Genomic DNA, 23,221 nt, shown 5'->3' on the forward strand with positions numbered 1-23,221 from the left:
TCTGCTCATGTAGGCATGGAACTTTTCTCAGGGAATATTACATGGAGGGGTATAAGCTGAATGCCAGCGAGGAAGGTTTCGGTAATGGTCTTGAGATTTACGTTCGTAGTTTCACAAGCACAATTTATTTCTTTTACAATTAACATTTACTGGCCGAATCGAGCTACAAAACAATTTAGGATGTTGCTTCCTCTGAATTCCAGAAAAGAGTGCGCCAAGAAAACTTTCCTGTCCTTTAGTTATAGGACTTCCCCCCTTAACTTTCACAAAAAAAAAATGTATTTGGGCAGTAATGATGCCCTAGCTCACGTGGACCATTAAAAAAAACCTTTAGCCGGCGGGTGCCCCCTGCAAGAAGTTTCGGGGTCACACGGTGCCATAATTCTTTCCTTTACCGTCGTTGCTTGTGCAACTTTCTTTTCTTTTCTTTTTTAAGTGTCAGTGAGCCTTCTGCACTGAATGCAGAGCACCTACCAATAAACTGACCCCTGGCCTGAAAAGGACGCACTTGCCTAACAAGTGAAACGCGTAAATCTTTATTACTTGTTTCCAATTTATTTTTATTTGCGCCTCACCGGGACTCGAACCCAGAACGCGCGGTCACAATATTAGGTTCCATCTACTTCTAGTTGGTTTCGTGATCATAATATGTGTTGAAGAGTGCAAATTATGAAGTACATTAACGAACAAAACTTTCTCAAGCTAAGTGTTGCCTTTTATGTTAAGTTAAATTGATTGTACGAACATATCAAGTGATTATTTAAATAAATAAAGAGAAGTAAAATGCCAACAGAACTGGTACATAAGTTGTTCACCGGGCAATGTACTTAGACACACACGTCTCCGGGAACCGGATTACTAGTTTAGATAAAGTTTATGTCTGTCTGTAGGAATTTTACCAATTTAATTGAGAATAATCTTTTTTCTCTGCAAATGAGCTCACAAAGGGTAAAGATGGAAATATATTCGGCTGTACCTCATTTGTTACTGGCTACCCAGTTACTGAGAATAAATAAAATAAGTTCATTTAAAAACACCTGAATTGTTAGATACTTCTTCAACACAATGAGAATCAAATTCTGCAGCACAGAAGACTCTCTTGTAATATAAAATACGGTTTTATGAAAATATCGATGTCCTTGTCTTTTCGATGTTGTGATAAAACCTATGGTAAGCGATCCACTGCCGGTCTGTAAATTTTATTTCGGGTTTTATGTATTTAAAAAACTGATGAACGCTTAGTAAATTTTATCGCATATTTTTATGGCTACATTTCTCTTTGTATGATGACATTACCGAACAAATGTTGAAAAATAAAGACCTCGAAGTTCCAGACTGAAGGCAGTTTTCCCCAGAAACGAAGACACGACCCATTTTATAAAGTGCAGACTCTTGAAGTATTAAATGTTCAGTATCTTGACGCGTTAGTCTTAATTAGATCTGAGGACAAAATTATTTTGTGCCTAAAGTATTGTACAATTTGAAGCCAATCAGGGACTGTCCTTGGAGAGTTTTGTAGTTCGTGAACTATTATTTCTGAATAATGAAGGCGCGTAGTCTCAAGACATTTATAATTAACTGTTGAATTTTTACTTTTACAAGTAAATTTCGAATCCCTTATCTCACAAAGGAAAAGTCTCTAATGAACGTCTAGAAAAGAAATGTTATGGGTCTTCACTTAATCAACGTCAGACGAGAGGAAAACTGCAAATGCTCAAACCAGAGGTGGGTTAAACTTAGTTACTATTCCAGACTTCACTTGGGGTACTTAGTCTTCGAAACTCAAGGATACAAGTTCTCAGAAATTGGAATCAAACCTGGAAATTCCCAAATTTTTAACGAGAACTGTTAACTCAACCACGAACATTCATTTTATGAGCATCTGATAGATTTTCTGTTGCCGTCCATCTACCCGAATATATTATCTTGATGAACGGATATTAATGAAATTTAGTATCTCAATTTATCATCAAATTACTTGTTGGTTTCAAGTAAACATAACTGGAAATTAATACGAAGATATAAATATATGTTGGTTAAGCAAAACGTAGCTCAGTTTATTCGTAGACGAGCTTCGTGTCGAGACAAGGCTGAAGACTTAACTTAGGAACAAGGGCATGATAACGCTCTAATGTCAGGGCTACGACACAGCTTATGGGTCGGTGAGAGATGAGCATGGAGCAGTGGTGGAATGAAGATTAGACGGGGGTGACCGAAGAACTAGGGGAGAAGGCTATTTTAGTGCCACTTTGTCCAAGAGGAACGTTGCTTTAAGTCACCCTGGATAGAAACCGTATTTATACAGTACGAATTTGGCACTAAGAAGCCTGAGCTACGACGAGACCATTTTGGTTATAGTCAATTTTCAACTGAATACTGAACATAAAGAAATTAAAGAAATACAAGAAGAAGGAAACAAGGAAAGAAAGAGGGATAAATGAGAAGAATATAAATGATTTGACTTTTAAAATCTGCTACTTTCGTGTAAAAAATAAGCTATAACATTTATTACATCCATTAAGCTCTTAAGTTTTGTTACAGGTTTTATTAAAAATAAAGGGAATTTGATTGAATTACGCACCTATGTAATGTAATATATAGTAAATATCAGTAACAGGAATATTTTACATATATACGTAAATAATTTTGTTTAAATTTCAGTTTTGATTCAAAATGCTACTTTCAAAACGCCCGGAGATTAAAAAAAAGTGTGTTAAAAAGCAACCATTTCGCTTTGAACAACAAAAGGCTTCAAAATAGCCCCCAGCACCGACGCTCACAGACTGAATTATTGTTCGCACGAATAAGCTTTGATCTCGAACAAGATCGAGGTGGCCTTAGGGACTCTCACACAAGAGTTACATGCACTGAAAAGAGACTTTACTGAATTCCTCATCGAATATAATGTATGGAGCGTAGCAGACCTGGTTATTGTGAATTAGAGAGTCACTCAGCTGACCAAGAAGTTTCTTGCGTCTCTTAGAATCCGAATGTTCACTACTGTGCTCAAATATTTAACAACGTTTGTTGAAACTAGTATAATAATAACATAAAAGGTCATGTTGGAGCTCAGTATTTACAGTGAAAAAAAAATTGAAGAGATTTTTTAACCACTAGAAGGCATACGGTAGCAACTATGTGAGAAACCACAGGCCTATAATATACAAGGAACTTAATAATTGAAGCAGGAATAACAATATTAATTTGAAATACAAAATTTTTGCTTTTAATCACAGGTTTACGAGAGGGATCAGAGTTACCAAATTGATATTTAACCTGTGGGCTATAGAAATGTAATAAGATATTAAATCAGAAGATAACAATTTTCACTTCACACTGTGATCTAACATTTATATATATTTATATATTATTATATAATTTATATATACATTTATATATATATATTTATAAATTATTATATAATTTATATATACATTTATATATATATTTATATACAACGAAGATGATTTACAGCCAAATATAAGTAAAGGAAATAAAATGTTGCAGAGATACAAGGCAAAAACATACACGATAAAAATAAATGTTATTACAACATTTGTATGTGGAAATAAATGAACAGAAATGATACGAAATGGAGACATAACAGAATGAAAAATAAATGTGTAAAGGAGAATGTAGGTTACAGAAGTAAAGTGAGCTCACTGATAAAGTTTAACAAAATTCTAACTTTCCGGATGTCGACATGAAGTGCCATAATATAGGAAGGTTTATTTTTTATGGAGTGACACTTGACTCCTGCCGTGAAAACTTTATAGTGCTTGGCGGTGAGTCATGCAGTTCCAGCCGCCAGCCGGGAAATTAAATTTGCGTTCAACTTTATGAGTGGTCGCACTGCGAATTAAATGAAAACACAAGTGTAAACTCCGCTCAAAGTATGAAGAAGGATGTGTTATAACGAATTCAATAAAATGTCTAAATATGAAAGGGGGACTTAGATACTGAGAACGGAAACAGGGAAGATGTAAAAGTAGCCAGTATGAGATTTCTGAGAGATGAAGTTAGAAGTGAAGACAGTCCCTCACAGGTATGAGACGACAATGTTAAATATTGTTATTGCAAACAGAAGCAACGTATGTTAAGAATTTCTTTATACGAGTCCCACTAAAAGCTATACTTTTTAAGCGTCCGGGTAAACGAGACTTGGTACACCTGGCTTACTGCATGTTCTTAGTTTGAAACTAAAGCTTATATAAAGTTGCTAAGAACTGAACTTAATAATGAACACACAAATAAATGAATATATTTATCTACTGAACTCTGCAGAGACTAATATCACCTTAGAATTAATATTACGAACTGCATTGGACCAAACAACTTTTAGACTGAGATCTTCTATTCATAATTTTTTGTTCTGTTATTATTATATTCACAGACCAAAGGTTTTCCATTACCGTTCTGGAAAATATGTAGAAATTACGACAGCGCGTACATGAAAACAGGAGCTTGAATTTTTTAAATGAAAGGATACATTGAATGGAGAGCCATTAGAGGGGCAAATATTACGTTTAAGTTCTTCTAAACAGAATTGTCATGCTTTGTGACATTGAATACTTCTATCGCGCAATTCCAGGAGAACAGTTGAATGGAATTGTACATACTGACTGACAGTCATTGGCATTACGATGAGCGAGAGGTGAGTTTGTACCTTTTATCACCGAAGCGTTCTCTAAAATAGCTTTTCATTCTAATTTGTCTTCTTAAAGGATTTCAAGTTTCCTTGGCGATCACAATTGAGGAAAAGTAACATGAACACGTTAGGGCTCTGATAGTGTCCAAAATCGATTTGGAAGTCATATCAATAAATTGTAAAGATAAACGATTCAAATATTTATTTGTCGAACGAAGTCCTGGAGAATTGATGGAAATGTTGTCGTGGTACATCGAGTCTGAATATTAATGATAGTAGGCATACGAAAAATTCCCTGCTCTGTTAACCATCGAAATCAGTAATAATTATCTTGATGAGATTATTTAAAAAAAAACACATGTCAACGTCTATCCAGTTTGGGGGGATTGTGTGTGAAGAAAATAGTAGCTAACAACAATGTTAGAACGCTGGCCTTGTAATACTGGGGTCTCGGGTTCGATTCCCGGCGGTGCCCGAATTTATAACTTGTGTCGGGCAAGGCCGTGGTCTAGGCAACACGGAGTTTTCCTCCGTGGCATCCCAACAATTACTCCATTCACACACAGAAGAAGGCAATGGCAAACCACTTCTGGATCATCTGCCAAGAACGTATATGAACAGGTCCCAGTCCGAGAAGAGAAAAGGATGGAAGGATCCTGTTCATATGGACCTGTCGTCAGACAGAACACTAAATAAAAATAAATAAATATAATAGAGCGAAGAAAACCTCGTAGCGCTTGGCGGTGAGCAGTGCAGTTCCAGCCGGGAACCGGGATGTAACAGTTGCTCTCATCTTATCAGTGAAAGCACTGTAGTTCGGGATAGATTGTCTGCCGGTCGATTGTTTTACTCGATACTTTAGGGGAAAATACCGAAACAATATTTTTTTAACGCCTAGCTAACACACCTCTGTCAAAATCCTTTGGAAATCTTGGTTAATCCATCAAGAAACTCAAACGCACATGAACCGAAATATTAGTTAAGAAGATTTTCTGTATTTTCCTGTCTTCAAAGATTAGTCACTCTGAAAATCATCTTTCCTTTTCCAAATTCTTCCTATTATTCCTCACACCATAGCTGGTACTTCGAACATCCATTCTTCATCCATTTTATCTCAGTACATCACTTCCTATATGTAATAGTCTCTTTAACACTGTGATGAATCTCAAATTTTCAATCACTTCCATTTATTTTTTACGTCTATTGGATTAGAGGTTTGTCAAACTACAGTCTATAGTGAACTCGGTAACAAAACTTCAGATTTCATAACAGGCAGATGAAATATTTAATAAGCAGCTTCTTCAAGACACTGCTCATTTTATATAAGTGATAATTTCTGCTGTTAATATTTTCGTATTTTATTTATATTTCCCCAATGGTTTAACCAGTTTTTTTATAATTTCAAGTAATACTGGCTTAATATGTAGCACGGCATTGTACCTTTGGCGAGATTTTGGTGTATTAAATTAATTTTCCGACTGATCTATTTATCACGTATCGAATACCGAATACGATCTGATTTTACCTTCTCGTGCCTTAGTGAGACATTTTGAACCAGGGAAACATGCTTCTTACACTTAATTAATCCTGTTGTAGGAAGGAGAGGGAGGTCTGTGCTAATTGGTTGCATATAAGTTCCGCTTCGGAGTATGACACCTGGGAATGTGAAGACTCTCTGGGTAATTGAGATTAAAGAGAAAGGTTGTCAGAGGATATAAACGGAACAACCGTACAGCCACTGGAAGCTTTAAGGCACAAAGTTAAAGACCTCAGCGTAATAAATGGCGGATGACGCAAATATTAGAATATTAACCAGGTCACCCGCGGAATTAAACACCAGCCTTTTACAGAAACAGTAGGTTAATTACTGAAACGACGTTTTAATAAATAGACCCTACACGGAACTATGATGGGATATAAAGCACTTTAATAAACTTTGTTTATTCCTGAATTAAGAAATACAAACGAGAAAACGATGACATTTGGAGTCTATTTGGAGCTACGGTTTTCATAGACTTAGTAAATGAAATACAAGAATACACAAGTTTCTATGGACCACATTACGGACTGAACATTAAGTTATCTGACCAAGAAATATCTGTCAGAAAATTAAATCCTCACAGGCGATACACTTGATAAAGTTTGATTATGGACTCAATGTTTATTAACATCCAATACATGTTTTAAGCCTTAATTTTTCATCTTCAGATGAATCTCTTTATGTGTTCGAAACTAATAGATAAAAATTGCTAAATATTTAGCAAATTTTAAAACAGATAACATTCGCATGGATCCACCCGTTTTTTCTACAGTTATACTTGGTGAGTACGTACCTAGGGTATAACATACTTTTCTCGGTTTTAAAAATAATGTACTGCAGTAGAAAGAAGAATATTATAATTTGAATGCCCTTTTCATGGTATGCTGGTTAAATTTTAAGAATGTTCAAGCTATCTATGAGTTAAAATGCCTTCAGGTTATTAATCTTTAAGTTAGAATAAAGCTTTCTTGTTGCGTTTATATTGAATTTGATGGTGTTCTGTAATCAATCAGCAGAGACTGTAATTATGAATGACGTGGACGACGATATTACATCATTATACACTAGGTTTCCTTGTGGTATTTCGGAAGTTTTAGAGGAGACAGCCATCTTGAGACTCACCGTTGTGAAAACCTCAAAGCCAATTTAGCAACAGGTATTCTGTAAAAAGAATTGAAATCGCAGATACTATGATAATTGTAGAACCTGAAGATGGACCCATATGCGCTTCGTTTCTCTAATTTATTGTTCATTAATAAAATATCATGTGAGACTGGGCTCCTGATAACGTCGTTAAATAAACCATAATCAAAATATAAAATAACAGAACAAAATAATCACGTTCATCTTCACGCAGTTTCCTGCACCTCTAATGTTAAACACGTGCATTCGGGTGTTATAATTTAAAATAATGTACTGGTTGACGTAGAAAAATGCCCATCTAGTACTCTAAACTAGGTCTTGATGAGAATATTGTATAACACTTCTCTTTTAACATAGTCATAGGCTTTTTGAAATTTATAAACAATTAATGTACTCTCATTTTTTCCTAGTATCTGTCGAATGCAGAATATCTGATCAATTATTGATCTGTTACGTCTGAAACCACGCTCATGATCCCCGATAAATCAACTAATTAACTGTGTAACTGCATAGAACCGAGTCCATGTTTTGAAACTAATAGTTTCTTAACTAGACAAAGAATTCCATAACTTTTATGAAAACTGAAGGCACATTACTGTGCTCTTTATTAAGCCAGATCACTTAAGTCTAGACGATATAATAAATAAATACACAAATAATTATATAGTAATTTTTTCCTTCAACCGAGTTAACAATAAGATTTCTACAAACAGCAAAGTTTCTAAAAAAAAAATTTGGTTCAATTAAGCAAGTTGGTATGTTGTACAAAATATGAATAATTGGGTTCTACGAGTTAATTATTTTATCAACGTTAACTTATCGAAGACGAATATGAATTTAAGATCATAAAAGCAAGTATTTTTCGGTCAGCTGAGACACTTGCAAACGTTTAAAGGAAGAAATATTGCAACATCACGACGAATCAGTGTAATTTACTTACATGTTTATATTTGTGATGTAACTGTAAAATACTAATTTCAAAATTGATCGGAAAGTAATTACATAACTGAAAATTTCGTTCTGCTAACATTCTTAGCAAGGTTGAACGAAGAACATTACGTTCGGATGGCCGTGTTGCTCAGGTAAAAACTAAAGACGTACTTACAGTTTATAGGGAAACATTTTCCAAAGCGTTCACTTAGAAGCAGGAGAAGGAAATGGGAGAATATTACGGTGGAGTATTCCCAAACACAGATTGGCAAAACTTAGCAAAGGAACAGATCAAATGAACAGAATTTGTGCTGGCAATGATAAAACTTTGGACTGCAATGTGTGAGAATTTTTTTCTTAGCCTAAAAACATTTCAACATGCGCCTAAAATGTAAAACTATATGCAGTAGAGTGCGTAAATGAAATGTCGTATAAAAGCCTGTCTGAACAGTTTTTATCAAAAGAATACTTAGTCGACTGAATATTTTATTTTGCGAGACTCTGAAGTAAACCAGAATCTCTGCTTGACGGAGTTTGTTTGAAATATTCGATACAAACTTTAATATTTGTAGAAAACATAAATTTTTAAGTTTAATGAAAATTAAAGCGGTCCCGTGGTTGTTGAACAGACGAGATTTTAAACGAAAGAACAAATGGATAACGAATACCTCTGACGAGGCCAGAAATAATTAAATGAATCCGTTCAATTTTACATATATATATAAATATATATATATATATATATATATTGTCAACTAGTCTCCCATGGGAGTGTTAACGTTGATGTGACTTGGCAGTGGTCGTTTGAATTGTGATCCCGAACACCAATGTTTAGTGAAACACAGTCAGGCTTCGATAATAATGAGATGAAATAATTCGACCAAACACCAAATCATGTAAAATCAAGTGTACCAAGACCTCAGCCAAGGAAAATGTAGGATATCGCAAGTTAAAGGGTAGCAAACCATGGTTTGATGATAAGTGTTCAAATTAATAAGCAAATGGAAGAAGACTGCATTACAAAAGTGACAGAATCCAAGTCAAATCAATGGAGGTGATCTGCAAAATTTATTATGTGAAACCATTAGAATATTTAGGAAGAAGAAAGGGGAATACGTAAAATAAAAATAAATAATGAACCTAAAACTAATTACAGAAAAAAATATTGGAGATTTATACAGAGGCATAAATGAGTTTAGAAAAGATTACCAACACAAAGTTAACATTATCAAAGATGAGAACGGTTATCTGCTCGCAGACCCCAACAGGGTTTTAAGTAGGTGTTAAATGTTCACGGGGTTCATGATATTACGCAGTTAGATATGCGAGGTGCGATCGGAAAGTTTCAAGACTGTGTCAATAGCGGGCGAACCGGATGTAGTACGAGCTTCTGACTTTAGAGGATGCGACCTACATTCGTAGTGAATCAGTGTGCCAGCCGGCATCATCGAATTAGCATTTGTTTCTTAGTTACGGGCGTTTTGGTAGTGCATTACACCGACCCTCCTGCGATTTCGGAATGGCGTGTGCATCAAATTTTGCCAAAGACTCGCCAAAACGGCTACGGAAACCTATGAAATGCTAAAGCAAGCATTTGGGGAGTCCGCAATGGGTCGTGCACAAACTTTTGTGTGGCATTCACGTTTTAAAAATGGCCGAACCTCTGTCGATGATGACGAGCGTTCTGGACGACCATCTTCGAGCACAACGCCCGAAAATGTTACGAAGATTCGGCAGGCCATTCACGAAGATCGACGTCGTACCATCAACGACTTGTGCGACATTGTTGGGATAGGCTATGGGACCTGTCAGCTGATTCTAAAGGAAGAACTCCACATGCGACGCATCCTGTCTGAGGACCAGAAGCAGAATCGACTTCTCGTTTGTCAGGAGCTCAAAGATCTTGCAAGAACCGACCCCAACTTCCTTTCTAAGCTCCGTGTGACTTCTTCCTCTTCCCAAAGATGAAAATTCAGCTAAAGGGAAGGAGATTTGAGACGATAGAAGAGATTCAGACAGAATCGCAGATGGTGCTTGACAGGCTGACAAAGAAAGATTTCCAGGGATGCTTCCAGGCTTGGCAGCGGCGCTGGGATCGTTGTGTTCACTCCCAGGGAAGCTACTTCGAGGGTGATGGATGAATTTAATACCTGAGATAAGTGTACGGGCGCAGTCTGAAAACCTTCCGATCGCACCTCGTATAAGAACCTAGCGCTATCGAAGTGGAAACTGTTATTAAGAAGTTGACAAAGTATAAATCCCCGTGTACAGATGAGATTCAGGCCAAATTTTTCAAAGCAGAAGGCGAAACGTTGTGCTCCGAGATACGCAAACTTATTTATTTTACGTTTATGGCGAAAGGAGAATTATCACATCAGTGGAAGGAATCTATTACTGTACCAATTCGTAAGAAGGGTGATAAGATTTATTGTAATAATTATCGAGAAATTTCCCTCTTATCATCTGCCTAATTAATTACAAACTAGATGGCTTAGGGAACCGAGAGTTCATCACCGAATTAACCAAAGCCCTCCATCCATGTCCTGTGTCACCACATCGTCTGCCTCCAAAATTTTATCCAACGATTTTTTTACGAGGTTGATTCAATATGTTAATGAAATTGTTGGGTATCATCAGTGTGGGTCCTGTCGTAATCGATCTACAACTGATGAAATTTTCTACATTCGCCATATACTATACAAAAAGTTTGAGTAGTATGTGAAAGTCCATAAACTATTTATAGACTACAAGAAAGCATATTACTCATTTAAAAGATAAGCTCTTTACAATACTTTGCTTAAATTTGGTGTACTTAAGAAGCCAGTGAAGCTGATTAACACTTGTTTAAGTGAAACCTCTAGTTAAAATTCGTGTAGGTAAACATTTGTCCGATACATTTCCCATTCAGAATGGCCTGAAAGAGGGAGATGGCCTAACGACGCTGATTTTCAATGTTTCTTTGCAAAATGCCATCAGAAATGTCCAAGAAACTCGGGGCAGATTCATACTGAACGGGAGAGCTCAGCTTTTGGTCTACACTGGCGATCGCCCTGATGATGGAGGTAGAAGGACCTCTGAAATGTCTGTAAACTTCTACCAGACTACATGGCGCATCAACCCAGAAGACAGCCATATTCAAATTCACCGCCGTGAAAACCTCAAATCCCACATCTGAGACGTATCCCTCCCCCGTCCACAGTTCTCAAATCCTATCATGAGTATCGTTTTGATTACAGAATGACCAAGGATTGCATTGCAAAATTTAGTTGGGAACACGTATTAGTTGACTAAGGAACCAAATTTTTACTGACTTTGTGACACAGATGACGAAAACAAGATAATCATATGCGATGTTGCGTGTGTCCGATGCAGATTGATGGATAAACTTTAGGATGTTATGAATTCATCTGCTGAGCGATGTCATAGTTTATTTAAATTTTTAAAATTTGAAATAGGGGACACCATAATTTTTCACGCGGAACTAATATAACTGAGACTTTCCGATGTCATGTCGTCATGTCGCAGAACCATATTCGTATATTTTGGTACACTCTTCTGGTTTCATAGCATTGCACATATCTTGACAACGATGGCAATTATAACCGTTCAAGTATGTGAATAATTGTATCATACGTAAATTATATTGGTTGTAATTTATGTTGCAAGTGGATTTCCAACAAATTCAGGTGTGTACTTGAAAGTAATTGGGAACGGAGACGAGGGATTTGGTGCGACAAAAGGCAGACAGTTGGCTTTTGTAGTGAACTCAATGAATAACAAGGTACATTCAGCTTTTGTATACTACAGCGCCAGTAATTGTATCCGGATTGGAGACAAAAGGCCTGGTGGACTCATGTATCTAACTGTAAAAGAACCAAGGCATTCCGTCATAATGTACTTCAGCATGAGACAAACACTGTAATGGAAGCAACTGACCCATGGTACGAGCTTGGTGCTTAGTTTATTAACATAATCTGTATATCCATTGAAAAATGACCATCTAACATAGCCGAGCATAATATTAATGTCGCAGAAAGTCATAAAATTATTTATGCGCTCTCTGCAGGAAGTGTAAGGAAAAACTCGTTTATATTTGGCAGTATCTGCCTGTCCGCATGAGTCAAATCGGTAACCATGGTGACCAAGTCAACAAGCCTGGAAAGTGTCTTCCGTACCGGAGTACACAATTTCCATTTAGAAGTAATAATCTGCCCTCCCTCACATAACCTAACCTTATATCTCCCCCCACACAAATTATCCCAACTTAAACCTTTGCTCCTAACCCAACCCAACACATCACAACCCTACATATCGAAAACTAAGTTAATCTAACTTAACCATTCTTAACCTTACTCAAATTGTCCTTCGTCTGAACCAGACCTAAATTAGGGTAATCTCCGCCCTATAGTTCGGCTTCATCCGACTATCCTTAACCACAAATGTAAATATCACAATCTTGGTTAGAAGTCACGTCATGTTAAATTTAGTCAAAATCCGTTCAACCATCATTGTCGACCAAGTACTTTTAACCGCGGCAAGTATTACAGCTAACTAAAGAATTATTATCATTGTCATGTTAACCAGCGTAACCATGGTACGTATTGCCTCAACCCGTAAATTTGTTTACCATGGTAACCATGGTAAACAAATATTCAAAAGTGCGATTTAGGGGTTTCTCCAATGGCACACCGTCCACATCTCCGTACCATGGACACCGGGATGATTAAGGGGATGATGGGAGCCAAGGTCACCAAAATATAGATGGTCATGAAAACCACTGTAACCTTGATAACCAATGTGAACATAGAAATTATTGCAACAAAGACAATGGTTGACAAGGTAACCATGTTATCGTATATGCAACACGGAGTTTTCCTCCGTGGCATCCCAACAATTACTCCATTCACACACAGAAGAAGGCAATGGCAAACCACTTCTGGATCATCTGCCAAGAACGTATATGAACAGGTCCCAGTCCGAGAAAAGGATGGAAGGATCCTGTTCATATGGACCTGTCGTCAGACAGAACACTAAATAATAATAAGATGAGGTGGTCTAGCGGTTAGAACGCTGGCCTTGTAATCCTGGGGTCTCGGGTTCGAATTCATAACTTGTGTTGGGCAAGGCCGTGGTCTAGGCAACACGGAGTTTTCCTCCGTGGCATCCCAACAATTACTCCATTCACACACAGAAGAAGGCAATGGCAAACCACTTCTGGATCATCTGCCAAGAACGTATATGAACAGGTCCCAGTCCGAGAAAAGGATGGAAGGATCCTGTTCATATGGACCTGTCGTCACACAGAACACTAAATAATAATAATAATAATAATAATAATGTGTATATATCTTTTAGCAACGCATGTACACGTGACAATCAATTTGACCAAGCGAACCATAGCAACCAAGATAAATATGAGAACCAAGGCAATCATGATAACATAAGTAATAATGACAACTTTAATAAGTTTAGTTTAGGTAAGTTTATGAAAGGCTAGGATAAGTAAGGCTATGGAATGTTTGGTTAGTCGAGGTTGGGCTCGGCTGTGGTAGGTTAGACTATGAATTTAGAATCCCAAACTTGCAAAAGACCGCGTGTGACATTCTCTGCTGTCTTGTTAAATCCCTTGGTGGCGGCGTTTAAGTTCGTTTAGTATTCTGCACAAGGCTTCCAAGGCAGCAATTTGATATGGCTGATAGGAAAGGCAAATGAAGCAGTCGGTCCTGTAGGGGTTCAGTCCAGTTCCAGAGGATTCTAACCGGTAGTCATTAAGTTGACTTTAGTGGTTGAGAGTCGAGTACAGTGACACAGTTCGAAACTAGAGTGAATTCTAAGGGAAACTGAGCACAGAAGATGAATTTTGAAAGCGATTAGACTCGTGGTAACTACGCAATTGGTATGCGGAATCACTTGAACCGCGCCTTACCAATTCATTTGGAATTCTTTGTTATTTTCCTCGACGTTGGTCTTCTACTAGTAACGCCCTGAAGATGGAGAGAGCATGTCCCGTCGGAATGTTGGTGTCTACGTATGAATCCACATGGCGTTCACAACCCAGAGTAACATGAGCTACCTAGACCGTCAAGATAATCAGATACTCTTACTAGTGTGATAAGGATATGAAAACATAGATACAAATACACCAGATAAGAGTTGAACTTAAAATGACTGTCTTGTGGGTAAAGAACTGCCATAAATCTAGAAGACTCGCTGCCTTGAGGAACTCTAATGTCACAGGAGTTGTACGTAACATCACAGCGGAACGTAGAGTACAGAAATAATTAATATGATTAATAATAATTAAAATGAAACAACGTATTAAGTATATGAGAGAGGATAAAGCGAATATTTCAGACATATGCACACCCAACAGTAAATACGAACAAAGATAACTTAAATTAATTGGATTTCTGTGTTAACGTCCGTTTTAGTATTTCAGACCATAAAATAAAGGTCGAATGACAGGCTGATTGATGGATAAATAATTGGACAGGAAACGATCGCGAACAACTTTGAAGTAGTGTTTCGGAATTTACTTAGAGGAACTGACAAAAACCACGAAAATTGTCAGTTACGATATCCGGTTTCCGGGCAGAGATTTGAACCTGGAACCTTTCAAATACTACGCAGAAGTGCTAATCACTTCTTTCATCTTTTCACCTGTGACTCTATATGGAAGTGTATATATATATATATATATATATATATATATATATACACATTTCTCACCATGCCTTAAGCGTGATTCAAACTCAAGATCCCATCAACCTCGTGGTCACCGTCGATGTCTCTTCAAAATACGCATTTCATGTACTGATAGATGCCTAGCTGGGGTACATGACTGGGTGAACAGATGGTACTCTACTGTAGTGGTATTGAACCTGGGGTACGCGAAGACATCTTAGGGGGTACGTGAAATTTAATATATATATATATATATATTATTTTATGATAAACACTGAATAATCAGTAATGTAATTTATTTAATTTATTTTAGATGTAGATTATATACTATGTATAACTTGAATTATACACCAACAACTTTGAGGGTACAAAGTTGAAGAGAAATTATATCTGTTTTTTTATAGTGTTCTGTCTGACGACAGGTCCATATGAACAGGATCCTTCCATCCTTTTCTCGGACTGGGACCTGTTCATATACGTTCTTGGCAGATGATCCAGAAGTGGTTTGCCATTGCCTTCTTCTGTGTGTGAATGGAGTAATTGTTGGGATGCCACGGAGGAAAACTCCGTGTTGCCTAGACCACGGCCTTGCCCAACACAAGTTATAAATTCGGGCACCGCCGGGAATCGAACCCGAGACCCCCAGGATTACCACTGATCTACTGGCTAGATGGCTTTTTAGGTTAGATGGATTGGCAGTTGAAAAAAGGTGGTAAATAAATTAGTTATGATACGTGGGCTTAGGTAGGTGAACAGTTAGATACACTAGAGTTGATGATTTGGTAGACAGAGGCATTGGATTGAATGAATGGGTAGCTAGAGCAGACGGTTGTTTGGATGTGCATATGGCGTCCTTCGGAGGGGTGTCTGGAGTGGGGCGCTGCCTACCTGTGAAGAAAGGTTTTGTGTGTGCTTGTGTGTCCCAGGTGGCCCAGAGTGCGCACTGATAAATGGAGCAGAACAGACGACGTAGAGCGCCAGGACGGCAACCATCTGTTTCACAGTGTTCATCTTGGCGCGTGATATGAGCGGACTGCAATTTCCCTCCTGGCTCTGCGGACTGCGGCCTGCGTGCAACCAAATTTCCCGGCAGATGCTGGAGTACGTCGCCGCCAGAACGCTCAGTGGCACGATGAACACGGAGACGCTGTACCTGACAACAGAGGACACGTGTTCCAGATGCTTGCTCTGAGACATTGCCTACCGCATTTACCTTTAATGCGGAAACAGATTCATAGTTTTACATTTACAAAGCTTTTATGTTATTTCACTACGTATTACATTTGTTTAAATATTTACCATATTGAAAAGTTCTTAACACTAATGTCTATAAATATCAATGCCACTTTAGTATTTTGTCAAGTTCCAATATTTTGTAAAATATTAAAATAATTGTTATAAATTTCAGAGCGAGCTTTATACAAATCAAAAGAAACATTGGACTAAAAGGAATTTAAAATAATTTATTATTTAAATATATTATTTAAATCTAGTCCGTCTAATCACAATAAATTCTTATTAAATATTAAAATATTACAATAATTAACATTTAAAATATTTAAAATATTAAATGATGTTCTTTATCGAAATATTCGATTTACATGGTCTAATTCTTATTAAATATTAAAATATTACCATAATTAACATTTAAAATTTTAAATGATGTTCTTTATCGAAATATTCGATTTACATTAGACTATGTAAATCGAATATTTCGATAAAGAACATCATTTAATATTTTAAATATTTTAAATGTTAATTATTGTAATATTTTAATATTTAATAAGAATTTATTGTGATTAGACGGACAAGATTTAAATAATATATATTTATTATATCACAATATGACGCAACTTTACCATATCTAAAATGACTTGTTTCTTTGGGGATTTCTTTGAGCATTGTTCTTTCAGTTATGATTCGTGAATCAGAGCGTAAAATGAAAAAGTTACTGTTAGCACAGAAACCAACACTCCTGATATCCTGAACTGAGCATGGACAATCATTCAAACTTAGCTTTCATTTTTATAAACCTGCAGCTAGCACTTAAATTAAAATATTTTGAAAACTTTATACACATTTTGAGTATTTTACATTAAAATGTCGGCGATCTTTTCATTGTAATGATTTAATGACACATAACCCTTCAGAATGCGTGCTTAAATTTTTGACTATCGTGTATATACCGCGCTTTGAGAAAACTTTGTTACTTTGTTAAGCAATGGTACCGAGAATTGGCCGGGGAAAACCGACAGTCAGTGAATCAAACGTAAAACTAGTGAATGAATCCTTTGTACGCAAATCCTTGGAAGACCGTACTCCGTGCCGATTGAGATCTGGTAATTCTACTCAACTGGTATAGTGAGTTCTGAAAAGACATCTGTGCATGCTTTAGGCTTTGAGTAGCAGTGAAAAAGTTTGTTTCCGTTTCTGTGGGGGGGGGGGGGGGGGGGTTCCTTGAAATGCTAGCAAACGACTAAACTCTAATGTCTAAGTTGGTATTTAGTAATTCGTATATCTTTTAACGTCAATAAACAGAACTGTGGCATTAAGAGAACCCGAGGGATTCATTATAAGCTGCAACGAGATTACCTTAAATATTCTGTGCAATGTTGCAACAGACGTTCCTTAAACCGCTAGTCTTTACCGCGGACATGGTTACTCGACCGCACGGAAGGAAGTTTATTGGTAACCAGAAAGTTGATTAAAACGAGCAGAATCAATGACATTGCTTCCGAGGTTTTCCGACCTTATTTCGTCTTCTGCTGGGGTGTGTCGAGGATTATGTTTTCGTTCGCCATTGCCATAAAACACTTACTGAAGTAAATACCCAAATTATCTAAGTAACTGTATATACGAGGTGCGATCGGAAAGTTTCAAGACTGTGTCAATAGCGGGCGAACCGGATGTAGTACGAGCTTCTGCCGCTAGGGGGTGCGGCCTACATTCATACTGAATCAGTGTGCCAGCCGGCATCATCGAATTAGCATTTGTTTCTTAGTTACGGGCGTTTTGGTAGTGCATTACACCGACCCTCCTGCGATTTCGGAATGGCGTGTGCATCAAATTTTGCCAAAGACTCGCCAAAACGTCTACGGAAACCTATGAAATGCTAAAGCAAGCATTTGGGGAGTCCGCAATGGGTCGTGCACAAACGTTTGTGTGGCATTCACGTTTTAAAAATGGCCGAACCTCTGTCGATGATGACGAGCGTTCTGGACGACCATCTTCGAGCACAACGCCCGAAAATGTTACGAAGATCGACGTCGTACCATCAACGACTTGTGCGACATTGTTGTTATAGGCTATGGGACCTGTCAGCTGATTCTAAAGGAAGAACTCCACATGCGACGCATCCTGTCTGAGGACCAGAAGCAGAATCGACTTCTCGTTTGTCAGGAGCTCAAAGATCTTGCAAGAACCGACTCCAACTTCCTTTATAAGCTCCGTGTGACTTCTTACTCTTCCCAAAGATGAAAATTCAGCTAAAGGGAAGGAGATTTGAGACGATAGAAGAGATTCAGGCAGAATCGCAGATGGTGCTTGACAGGCTGACAAAGAAAGATTTCCAGGGATGCTTCCAGGCTTGGCAGCGACGCTGGGATCGTTGTGTTCACTCCCAGGGGAACTACTTCGAGAGTGATGGATGAATTTAATACCTGAGATAAGTGTACGGGTTTTTATAGGCGCAGTCTAGAAACTTTCCGATCGCACCTCGTATGCTACATAGGATTAATAGAGGCTTGTTCTCTTTCGTTTTGGTGATAAATCACGCATGAAATACCTGTGATAAAATCTTTTAATTTTCTTCTGCTAAATGGAGTCTTGTTGGTTGTTCTAAGTAAAATAGGTTTAAACTTGCAGAGATTTATAATCGGTAGGTGTTTTTGAGAAACACCTTCCTAATGAATTCCATACACTTCCCCAGCGAATTATGCAATAATTTTCACTGAACCACCTAAAAGTACGCAAAAGATTAATTAAGCGTTAATATGACTTGATGTATATTTCAGAATTTGGTCTACCAGGTTCAATATCTTTGTTTTCCCGCCAGTTCATTCAAATGTCTATTAATGGTCTTTTCCAGACGCTCACATACTCATAATTTCTCTCATTGCCACATATTTTTCGATGCTACAAGACTCTTATACTTGATACAGGGTCTTAAAATAACATATGTACTCATTGTATCAATCATTGAAGATATAATCTATATTAAATGAAAATCTGTTCTTTCTTGGCAATCGAACTTGGTCGTTGTTCCTTAGCTCAATTTCTCAAAAGGAACGATAAACGATTATTTGTCTCTGTGTAATTCTTGATTTTATTGTGTTCTAAACTTGTTAAGATTTCGATTCCAGTGATAAAATATTTTTCCTTGTAATGAACGTGATCCACTTTTTTTTCAAACTGCCAGTATTTTTGTCTCCGTTTCAGTTAATGGCAGTGGTCGCGTGGCACAAGTTATGGATGTCGTCGCTCAAACACTGGGATTGTGGGTTAAAATATCAGTCACAACATGGCATGAGTATTTACCAGCGTTTTTAAGAGTTATGTTGTCATGAGTAGGTACAGGTTTTGAGACGGTCTTCGAAAAGTATTCCCAGAGCTGAGAGAATTCTCCAAAAACCTCCAAGCACAGAGTATCCAAAAACTGCCTATATATCCGTAGAGTGATATTTATTTAATACAACATTAGATTACACAGTGTCTATTATAGGAGGGGGATATCACGTACAGTGACGTGCCAGATGGAAATGTTTCAAAAAGACAGCTGGTTGAAGAGATTCCCGAGAAAATTGCTTTGTGAAAATGTTCAGGAGTCATATTGAATTTCTTAGCTCCCATATTCGCTCTGCACCTGGTCTGACGTATTGATGTAGCGAAATACAACGTTATGGTCCTTTGGAAATAGACTCAACACACTAACCGCACTCTCGACAATCATCTGCTTCAATTCTGAACGGAAGTAAATCTTCCACAACAAAGAATTATATGTGAAAGGCAATTTTACTTCAGTGACCCAGAGATATGATACAGAATACAGTTGCGTGCAAGTCTGTAATGCTGACGGCAGACTGATCAGACGACTTGTGTCAGACCAAACGCTGAATCATTTTACGAAGGAAGAAATTGCGAGCCAATCCATTGTGTTCGTTACCTAAAACAAGCCAGAGACAGTCAGAGAGAATATTCCCCCATCCCAGCTCCTCCCCTCAGCTACTGAGACGACGACTGAATTTTCATTTAACTTATGGTACATTTATCTTCTGATGCCGACTGCCAAAGGTCCTTGGAGATTCTGCCCAGCCTCTGAAAAATATTCTTTCTTCGAAATCTCGTTTCTGAAATAAATGTCAATAATTTAACGTGCCGTATCGATTTTTTATGTGGAATACGATATGAAGAATGTACCACTGTATTATAGTCTCATAAGCATTATTAATATCATCTTAATTCTATTCAGGTTTTTAGCAGCGATTGATTAATTAATTATTAGACTATAATTATGTTTGATCTAGTCCATTTTTGAGATTTATTACTAGAAACGATGTTTCGGTGACTAAAGTTTACCTTTGCCGTGATTAATATTATGCTGACTGATCTTTATTGTATTAGGTTTTGATATAATTTCAACGGTCAGGATCAAACCCGGCACCCCATTAGTACTAAACTCGTGTGTTATGTGTACCAGTGGATATTTATAATATTCAATCAAAGGAATTTGTATAACACGGACTACTTACTTTTAATTAACTGCCGTGTTATATATTTAATTCTAATATTGGCACAAAATGAAGGCCTGTGACCCTTAATGAAGAGGCATGCAGAATTTTTCTCTCTTATTACAACGTTCTGAATTGAAATGAACTCTGATTTGAATATGGATATGGAACTGTGTGGGTCCAACGTCCATTTTCAATGTTGAGGCAAAGTCTTCTAAAATACTGCTGGATATCAAATTAAATGTCAGTACCGATCCTCAATCACGTCCCTTCAACGGAACCGACACGTAAAAATTGTATTTTCTACATAAATTTTAATATTTTGATACTCGCATTGTGTTTAGTAACCAATTAAGATTTGAGGTTTTCAAAGCGGCGAGTTTGAAGATTTTGTCTTCTGGGTTGTTGCGCCGTGGAGTCTAGTAGAAGTTTACTGACATTTCAGTAAAACAGCCATAATCAATTAAAAATAAATTTCATATAAATCTGAACATATCTGCGACTTCCCACATTGTAAGAAAAATTATATTTATTACATTACCACGTATTATCGTATGTATTTCAGTGCAATTCTTATTTTATTTAAATTTATAAACGCATTTCTAGGTACATCTTGCTGAATATTCTACCGAGGAAAAAACAGAATATATCTTGAATTCAAGTTATAGGCGTCCATCAAATCAGTAAAATGACATTCACAATATTTGCACAAATTCCTCATATATAAAGAATGTTACTATTGCAGGAATAATTAAATATTAAGAGTGCCCCATCTGAAGCGTTATCCAAGCTCTAGCAATTGCCTAAGATTTCACTCGATTAACAGCACATAGCATCTTCGTGTTCCTTACAACTAGACAAGAGAAATATTTCATGGGCGAACGAGTTAGTTCTATATATTTCACTTCTAAGGGCGTATTTTCTCGCTTATTTTGAGGCTCTATTTTGGTACCATAAAACATTTTAGGGCTTTTGGCCTATGAATCTTCATGATGGTAGCCAAGGTGCCAAAATCTGTCATATTTTCTGGGCACAATGTTTAGATTTCAACTTAAATATTTTTCACTATCGGAAGAACGGAAATATTTAGAACCAACTGAGAAAAACCTCGGGAGGTAGGCCTGTACTGTACAAAGATTTACCAAAGTAAAGATTGTCTCAGTTCTTCCACTTTAATCTAGTTTTCAGCCTTCAGCCTTCTCCAGAGTCAGTCACTTTTAGCTCGAAGAGAAAATACTGTTTACTTTTAACCTTTCTGTCTAAGTTTGCTGTTGAATATGCTTAAACGCATAGAAGAGAGTCTGAATGAAGAACTTTTATGGGTCTTTAATAGCTTTTGGTATAAACGTACGTCAGCTGAATATCCTAGGATGTTTATGTTTTAAGCTTGTTTTGTCAGTTTTTTTTTGTAATTAATATTCAGTAAAACATTTCTCGCAATTTCTTTCAAAAAGTAGTTCGGGAAATTTCACAACGTATAAAGCGAAATTAACCTTCCTGTCTGCAGGTTATGTGTAAATGTGGAAATTGTGGTAAATTTTAACCACAGTGTTACCAAAAGCTCATTAACAACAGACCAAATTCCACAGTATTCCTGTCACCGAACATTCCGTGGAGTCTTACTGTATTGAATTTTGTGGTATTTTAGAGGATTCTGTCCGGATCTGTAGTCTGCGTCCATTGGTTGAAGACCTCGTGCGTCAAACAGAGAAATATGTCAATCTAGTCTAATGATTGGAATCTATTGTGGGAAGGGCTAACACAGTTGTTTGTGATTCTCATTCTAAAGGACTGTGCCCCGAAACAGCATAGGTTTCGTAAGTTTCTTCTATCACAGTTTAATAATAGCATATTGATAGTGTTTAAATGTGAAATATAAAATATTTTGCTACAGTAAAATCTATTGGTTCTAGCTTCTGATATATATATAATCATTTGAAAAATTTCTGCATGGTTTTATAAATCCACATTAATATAATATTGTATTATATATTATGATTTACTATACAGCAATTTTAGTGAATTGTCATATTAAATTGTTAAAGTTTAAATACCTTTAAGATTACATATTTCTTTATGTAAGGGAGATTAAAATAGTCGAAACAGTGAAATCGTTTCATTGAATGACTGACATCACTACAGAGGTCTGGTATATTGCGGAATGTTGCGAGAAAAGAAAGGAATGTTGTACATTTATGCCAATTTCAGTGTTTCAGACAGAAAAAAGCACTATAGCACGTTGCTCGTACTGTAAACATTTTACGTCTCTTACAACCCGGTATTAACAGACAGCAACTGAACCACACTCGCAGAATACCACTGTTTGACTGACTTCCTGTATGACCAGTCCTCAGCAGCGTTGCCAAACAACAAAAATATTATATATTTGTTTAAATCTTGTCAGTCTAATCACAATAAAATTCCTATTACTATTAAAATATTACTATAATTAACATTTAAATATTTAAAATATATTAAAATGATGTTCTCTATCGAAATGTTCGATTTACATTAGGATATGTAAATCGAACATTTTCGATAGAGAACATC

At 36.8% G+C, this 23,221-nt stretch overlaps 1 protein-coding gene across 7 annotated transcripts in view; it reads right to left on the bottom strand.

The window, feature by feature from the left end:
• Positions 1–23,221, bottom strand: part of LOC147871604 (oxytocin receptor A-like) — a 546,632-nt gene that overhangs the window by 38,803 nt on the left and 484,608 nt on the right. For 4 of the 7 annotated variants that reach the window (XM_087360682.1, XM_087360685.1, XM_087360684.1 and 1 more), the window contains exon 7: positions 15,834–16,098. In XM_087360682.1, coding sequence (XP_087216808.1) covers positions 15,834–16,098 — 265 coding nt within the window. Of the gene's footprint in view, positions 1–106; positions 7,350–10,980; positions 12,125–13,557; positions 14,335–15,833; positions 16,099–23,221 lie in introns of those variants that run through there. The other 3 variants (XM_087360686.1, XM_087360687.1, XM_087360681.1) reach the window with 3 other exon arrangements.

This window comes from Zootermopsis nevadensis, unplaced genomic scaffold, assembly GCF_977971745.1.
Source record: "Zootermopsis nevadensis isolate Lab colony 2312 unplaced genomic scaffold, Znev_1.0 Znev_ptg000045l, whole genome shotgun sequence".
Classification (NCBI taxonomy): Eukaryota; Metazoa; Arthropoda; class Insecta; order Blattodea; family Termopsidae; genus Zootermopsis; species Zootermopsis nevadensis.